This window comes from Pseudochaenichthys georgianus, chromosome 23, assembly GCF_902827115.2.
Source record: "Pseudochaenichthys georgianus chromosome 23, fPseGeo1.2, whole genome shotgun sequence".
Lineage (NCBI taxonomy): Eukaryota > Metazoa > Chordata > Actinopteri > Perciformes > Channichthyidae > Pseudochaenichthys > Pseudochaenichthys georgianus.
The window spans coordinates 24,904,080-24,911,579 of NC_047525.1; the positions used below are offsets into that span (position 1 = coordinate 24,904,080).

General features: G+C 43.7%; 2 protein-coding genes across 5 annotated transcripts in view; one reads left to right on the forward strand and one right to left on the reverse strand.

Annotated features, from left to right (window-relative positions):
• The first annotated feature begins 474 nt into the window (after positions 1 to 474).
• psmc2 (proteasome 26S subunit, ATPase 2) lies at positions 475 to 6,088 on the forward strand. Its single transcript, XM_034074761.1, has 12 exons — positions 475 to 641; positions 919 to 956; positions 1,283 to 1,364; positions 1,674 to 1,773; positions 2,049 to 2,180; positions 2,265 to 2,337; positions 2,445 to 2,540; positions 2,936 to 3,100; positions 3,325 to 3,412; positions 4,022 to 4,224; positions 4,892 to 4,988; positions 5,831 to 6,088. The coding sequence occupies exons 1-12, from the start codon at positions 572 to 574 to the stop codon at positions 5,986 to 5,988; spliced, it is 1,302 nt and encodes a 433-aa protein (XP_033930652.1). The 5' UTR covers positions 475 to 571; the 3' UTR covers positions 5,989 to 6,088.
• Positions 6,054 to 7,500, reverse strand: part of slc26a5 (solute carrier family 26 member 5) — a 37,115-nt gene continuing 35,668 nt past the window's right edge. For all 4 annotated transcript variants that reach the window (XM_034074746.2, XM_034074749.2, XM_034074745.2 and 1 more), the window contains one exon: positions 6,054 to 6,700. In XM_034074746.2, the coding sequence (XP_033930637.1) occupies positions 6,540 to 6,700 (161 nt within the window). In that variant the 3' untranslated portion in view covers positions 6,054 to 6,539. The remainder of the gene's footprint in view (positions 6,701 to 7,500) is intronic.

Here is a 7,500-nt window from a genome sequence, read left to right on the forward strand (position 1 = left end):
TTAAAACACCACATGGGCCTCTTGGTGCCGAAAAAACGAGCCGTGACGTCATGTGCTCAACAACTCCGTGTAGGGGGATAATGGTTCCTACGTAACTTTAGTTCCGCTTTGACACAAATATTTGATTTATCCGAAATTGGGGATTTATTTTGTCAAAGTATGAATAGAATAAAATACAAATAAAGATTAACAGTACAGATTAAAGATTTAAAAACAATATATACTTATTCTCAGTCAAAAAGACCCATATTCAAGTAACGTAGGGTGCAATATGTAAGTACAGTATGTGAAAATTGTTTATGTTTATTGAAAAACAGCGCGTTTTCACTAGAAAATCATTAATATCATTTGATTATTTAATATGTATTACCTCCAAATATAAAAGTATTATTTATGTGATTTAAATATGTATTACGTTATTGGTGGTGCTTCATCAATAAATGTCCGACCTGTATTTCCGGTGACTGGCAGAAAGAATCGGAAGTCAGAAACCTGCTGTGTAATCGTACCGTTTTTAGCTGTTGAAGAAGCAGCTTCTTTTTCTAGGAGACACTTTAATCTCACATTTAACATGCCGGACTACTTGGGAGACTCTCAAAGAAAGACCAAGGAACCTGAGAAAGATGACGCACCTATCAGATGTAATCCTAATAATATATGAAATATTAAAACATTCAGTTCTTTCCTGTAAAGAAACGTCGACATTAGCTTCATGCTAACGTTAGCTATTCTCGTGAAATGTGGTGCTACTTTTTTACGAATAACCTATTTTTGGTTTGTATATAATGTATTCTGTTTATAGTAGTTAGTAAATGTAAGTTAATAAAATGTTATTGCTCGGATAGATAAGAGTGCTAACGGCCCAACGACCCGTGTTGTCAGAATGCAAACTCATTATTGTTGTTTATTTCTCCACAGCTTTGGATGAAGGAGACATTGCTCTGCTGAAAACATATGTAAGTACACCGGGAGATAGACTGAAGCACATTTTAAATGTGAAATTGGTTATATCCACATCCAGCACCAGACACTTGTTCTGCTAGGAAAGCTGTGGGAGGTCATTTGCACTACTGTGTGTACTTGTACTGTCATAGTAGCCTAATCCTTGTGTATGTATACCTCTTAATGTGGGTGTACAGGTGTGTTTATATATTTGTATACTTTGGAGTGGTGAGAAACAGCCTCTCGATCTCCCCGTCTGTGAGAAATTGACAATAAAATTCACTTTGATTGTTATTATATGTATGTGTCGTCTAATGTGATGCTTGCTGTTGATCACCAGGGACAAAGCACCTACTCCAGACAGATCAAACAAGTTGAAGATGACATCCAGCAGCTGCTCAAGAAGATCAACGAGCTCACAGGTGGGTGAGCGAAAACATAAATATGCAGGAGGCTGTGGCTCAGTGGGTAGTATGATGGACTTTGAATCAGGGGGTAGCCAGTTCGAGTCCCACTGCAGCCAGCTTGTCGTTGTGTCCCTGAGACAAATTGCTCATAGTACTGAATGTATGTAAGTCGCTTTGGATAAAAGCGTCTAACAAGTGACATGTCATGTAACGCTTAAGAGTAAAACATGTTACTATACTTACGTTTTCTCAGCTGCTGGCTTTAGCTGTTGTGATTGGATGCTGAAATATGTCTGAATGTGCCGTTGTGTTTGGCTCTGACAGGCATCAAGGAGTCGGACACAGGCCTGGCTCCTCCTGCACTCTGGGATCTGGCTGCGGACAAACAGACTCTGCAGAGCGAACAGCCGCTGCAGGTTGCGAGGTGAATACACCTGACTGATCTCTCCATCGATGCATGTGTAAAGGTCTGGGTTAAAGGTCAAATCAACCAGAGCAGCTTTGAATCAGTGATAGACGCATTGTGGCAAAACGAGGGCCATCGTTGTGGAGGTTTTTGTGCTCTGTATCACGACTCGACAGACTCCAAAATGCTCAGAGGGCTTCATCCATAACAGCCCACTCGCTCTTACTCTGTCTCTCGATCGACGCATCTGTATAGCTCCCGGTTTATACATCTCCCCCGTATCGTTTCACCAGATGCACCAAGATCATCAACGCCGACTCCGAGGACCCCAAATACATCATCAACGTCAAACAGTTCGCCAAGTTCGTGGTGGACCTGAGCGACCAGGTGGCTCCCACCGACATCGAGGAGGGCATGAGAGTGGGGTACGTGTATACGTCTGAAGTGTTGTTTAGCAATTGAACGTTTCTTGTGTAGCCATCTTCTAAATGTCCCTTCTGTCCTTCCAGCGTTGACAGGAACAAGTACCAGATCCACATCCCTCTGCCTCCGAAGATCGACCCGACTGTCACCATGATGCAGGTACGGGTCTGCCGCTTTTAGTCACACGTTGTCGCCATTTTGATTCGTGAGAATTGCATCGACGTTTCGCAGCGAGCCGTAGCGTTAACGGTGTTCTCGTGTCGCAGGTGGAGGAGAAGCCCGACGTGACCTACAGCGATGTCGGTGGGTGCAAGGAGCAGATCGAGAAGCTGAGAGAAGTGGTGGAGACGCCCCTGCTGCATGTGAGTGTTCACGAAGGACGACATCGCACAGATACATCGATACCAGAGCTTTCAGGAACGCCTTTCAACAAAACATGCAGTCACACGTCTGTTAACGATGAGGTCACGTGACTAAATAAAACTGCTGTTCGACTGAGCTAGTGTCCCACGACTTGATGCAGGCAGACTGAAGAAGTCCTTTGGGCTCCAGTCAATCCTCAAAGTTATATCCTAGATCAAATGTACGATTGATGTCGAATATTTGTACTAGTTTATGTCGCAAATTGAGCTGCTGTGATGCAATAGAACGTTCACACTCGATCTGATAAGAAGAAATACTTTTGTCCAGAGTAATGTCGTAGGCAAGTGTCTGCAGGTTCGTTGATCCTCCCGTTCCCCTCCCCTCTGCTCTCCAGCCCGAGAGGTTTGTCAATCTGGGTATCGAGCCCCCGAAAGGCGTGCTTCTGTTCGGGCCCCCCGGCACCGGAAAGACCCTTTGTGCCCGAGCCGTGGCCAACCGGACCGACGCCTGCTTCATCAGAGTCATCGGCTCCGAGCTGGTGCAGAAGTATGTGGGAGAGGTGAGTGGCTACAGAGGGACGTCGCATGTATTGTCCTGTGTTCCCGATGCTACGGTGGAGTTCTGTCCATGAGAGTCTTAGGTCCCAGGCTCCTCCCACAATGCAACACAATAACACAGATCAACTAGTGCAACAGCTGTTTGGTCATACATCTTGTTTAAGTATAATGTGTGTGTGTGTGTGTGTGTGTGTGTGTGTGTGTGTGTGTGTGTGTGTGTGTGTAGGGAGCCAGGATGGTGCGTGAACTGTTCGAGATGGCCCGGACGAAGAAGGCCTGTCTGATCTTCTTTGATGAAATTGACGCCATTGGAGGTGAGGTCCCATCCTCTTTGAATGTAAATGTTCTCAGTGTTTCCAGACCAGGGCTGAGAGGGCGTCGACACGTCATGTGACTTGCGTTTTGAATTGAGCCGTCCCTTATAGATACTATCTCTTTACGTTGGTGACGGGTGAGCCGGATCATTTGTCTCGGCTCCCAAAGGAGTATTCTTATTTATTCTGTATATTGTGTATAATTTTAAATGACTGTAAACAATGCTGCTGTAACAAAAGTATTTCCCCTTTTTTAAATACAATGTACCATTATTATTATTATTATTATTATTATTATTATTATATTTAAAGAATGTTAACTGAATACAAAAACAAACATGCTTTAACATTTAAGCAGTCCACAGTTTTCCACATTATTTATTCAACCAGATAAAAGCATTGGGATCGAATCTCGATGCTGACCCGGCCACGAAGGCAGCAGCGTTCATAACTCAAACATATCAGAGAACATGACTAAGAAAACAAAAGGGGAAAGAGCAGTCGCTCCATTAGGACAGTAAGAACGGGGCACTACTTATTTCTGCTAGAGCAGCTGGTGGAAAGGACCTCAGACATTAACCGAACCCCCCCCGTTTCTCTCCCTGCCAGGCGCTCGTTTTGACGACGGCGCCGGAGGAGACAACGAGGTCCAGAGGACGATGCTGGAGCTCATCAACCAGCTGGACGGCTTCGACCCGCGAGGAAACATCAAGGTTCTGATGGCCACCAACAGGCCGGACACCCTGGACCCGGCGCTGATGAGACCCGGACGTCTGGACCGGAAGATCGAGTTCAGCCTGCCGGACCTGGAGGTGAGTGCAGGCTGAACGACGTGATTAGTCCCAGTTTCATTAATAAACCCCAGAGAGGACAGAAGTACACACTTCCTGTACTCAAGTAGAAGGACAGTGTTTAGAAATACTCTGGTGAAAGTACGCAACGACTCTAAATAATAATGATCACGCCACCAGACACACATTCAAACTAAAGGAACCAGCTGTTTGGGAAATGAGAGAAGTAGAAAGTACAGGTATTTGAGTTCAACATGAGAGAAGTAGAAAGTACAGGTATTTGGGTTCAACATGTAAGAAGTAGAAAGTACAGGTATTTGTGTTCAACATGTGAGAAGTAGAAAGTACAGGTATTTGTGTTCAACATGTAAGAAGTAGAAAGTACAGGTATTTGTGTTCAACATGTGAGAAGTAGAAAGTACAGGTATTTGGGTTCAACATGTAAGATGTAGAAAGTACAGGTATTTGAGTTCAACATGGAAGAAGTAGAAAGTACAGGTATTTGGGTTCAACATGTAAGAAGTAGAAAGTACAGGTATTTGGGTTCAACATGTAAGAAGTAGAAAGTACACAGAAAAATAAGTAGTGGAGTAAAGTACTGGTACCAGGAAAATGTACTTTAGTACAGTAACAAAGTATTTGTACCTCCTCTGCTAAACCCCAATCCTCACCTGTGTTTATATTTCAGGGTCGCACACACATCTTCAAGATCCACGCTCGCTCTATGAGTGTCGAGAGAGACATTCGCTTCGAGCTGCTCGCCCGCCTCTGTCCCAACAGCACCGGTAAGACTCACAAACATCTGTTCTCTCAATTCTCTCCTAAAAGAAAACCTCTCGCTATAATCCCATACCCCACTTCTTCCTGTTGCTTTGTTTTACATCACTTCCTGTTCTGAGTATCACTGACATTTGTTAAATGGTCAAATGTGCTACTTTTGATGTGGATCAGTGTTGAATCTAAATGTAGCCAATTGAAGAAATAAATGACTCGGTGTGCGGAGTATTGATGCAGAACACAGATAGGAGATTCACTTGAGGTGTTCATTGTCCCTTTTAATCTTTAGTTGCTTATTTCACTGGTGTCTAATAAGGACTAATAGTTACTAATACTATGTGCGGCCACAAGGGGGCACTGTAACATAATTGTGTCACTGTCCCAGGGAAATAGTAAAAAGTGTATTTAACGGGTAAAATAAATAATCTCTACAGGAGTTGTAACAATTGTTTTAAAGGTCTGGCCTGCCTGTATACACGTGCTTTCTTCCATGTACTATAATTGACGGCTTACACATATTTTCATCACTTTTCCCGCTTAGATTATCGCAATTTAACTCGTTCTCTAATTGTAAGTGCATAATAAAAAGCACTTTCATACAAGAACTTAAATCTTCTTCTAAACTATTAGACCTTCTTTGACATCATGACCGTCTGTGTGTCAAATCAAGTATGCAGGCTAATATATAGACCAATCAGACGGTTGCAAAAGGTGTCTGTTATCTTTATAATGTCTCCTGAGGTAATCCAAATGCAGCTGAACCGGTTTAGCGGCTAAAATGATAGCCTGAACTTGTACTCTTCATCTTGATTGTCCTGGAAGTTGTGTCTGATGTGTGTGTTGTTTCCAGGCGCTGAGATCCGCAGTGTGTGCACGGAGGCCGGCATGTTCGCCATCAGAGCCCGCAGGAAAATCGCCACGGAGAAAGACTTCCTGGAGGCCGTCAACAAGGTCATCAAGTCCTACGCCAAGTTCAGCGCCACCCCCAGATACATGACCTACAACTAAGTGTGTGTGTGTAGCTGGCTTTTTACTGTCAAAAGAAGCAAAAAAAACTGTCCTTTTTGTTCTCATTCATGTTCACTTAAAAATAAAGTTTATTCCAGAATTGAGTGTACGTGATATGTTTACAAAATAACCACATGATGGTAACATTTAAGGCATCTTGTATCCTTTAAATAACAACTACAGCTTTAACAAACAGTAACGCTAAACTGAAATGCCCAATACTACACAACAAACATGACAGTGTTTTTGCTGGTTTAAATATGACACAATTTAAATACTCTTAAATCATCAGAACACAGCTTCTCTGTAACATTTGATACCAGCAGGATGAGGCCGTTTCCATCACTATGGTCTTCTGGCAGCAGCGGCTTACTCTCCCAAAGACTTCTTAAACAATCCAGAGGAATAAGGCTGTAGGAATGTCAGCTGGAAACTCATTTCCTGATTGGCTAAAAGCAAAACGTCGGTCTAAAGTGCTTCGTCAGATGGCAAAACATCCACCTTGGCTATCGGCGGTTTCTCCCAATGCTAGCTGGGTGCCGTGTCTGCCGTCACTCGACGTGGATCTGAGGTGTTTTCGCTTTGATCGGCGCACACCCTGGATGTGAGCGTTGGCAGCTCAGCGCAGCGTCGTGGACGGTGGGGAACACCATCTCTGGAGTCACGACCCCCGAGAAAAACTGTAAGGAGTCCAGGTCAGACAGGAGGTTCCCTGTGAGCAGAGAGAGACAGATCAAAACGGGTTCTTAAAACGGACAAGTCAAATCAAGCAATCTGATTGGTTCTTAGCCGTGATATACTGAGCGTATACCACGGGTAGAATTGTAAGTTACTTTTCACAACAAGTCAGTATCCCTCCGCGTCTGAGAAAAACAGTATACCGTTGGGCTGAAAAGCAAACTGCCTGCTTCGAGTCGGGCCGAACCACGCCCCTTAGCTGTGATATGAGCATATACCACGGCCTGTCGTGTCGTGAGCTATTGCTTAATTATACCACAGTGTTTAAAGGTGGCGTAGGTACGTTTCAGAAACCGGCTCGAGATACACTTTGTTATATTCCATGGAATGCTCTTAACATCCCGATTATAGCAATGGATATCTGAAGTGCTTTGACAACAAATCCATAAAAAAAAGTCATCTGTGGAAGCCGTAATACTGTAAAAAGTACAACCTACCTGCCTGTCAGCCTTCAATCGGGGCACAAAGTTATCTCGTGCCCTCATTGGTCATGTGCGCGTTCGTGTGTGCTGGAGGGGCTCTATAAGGAAGTGGCAGGTTTTCTCCGGTTGTGTATTTTCAAATTCTAGCGATCTCGAGCCGGTTTCTCAAACTTACCTACCCCACCTTTAAGTATTTACATATCTGAGTTGGTGCTCTACCATTAAAAAGGAATGCTTCACCCTCAAAACGATCAATTATTTACACCGTTTTGCCGCCACAGTGAATCTAAAAACAGTCTTACTGAATGGAAGTAAACGGGATTAACAACAACAAAACATCAGCTCACAAACT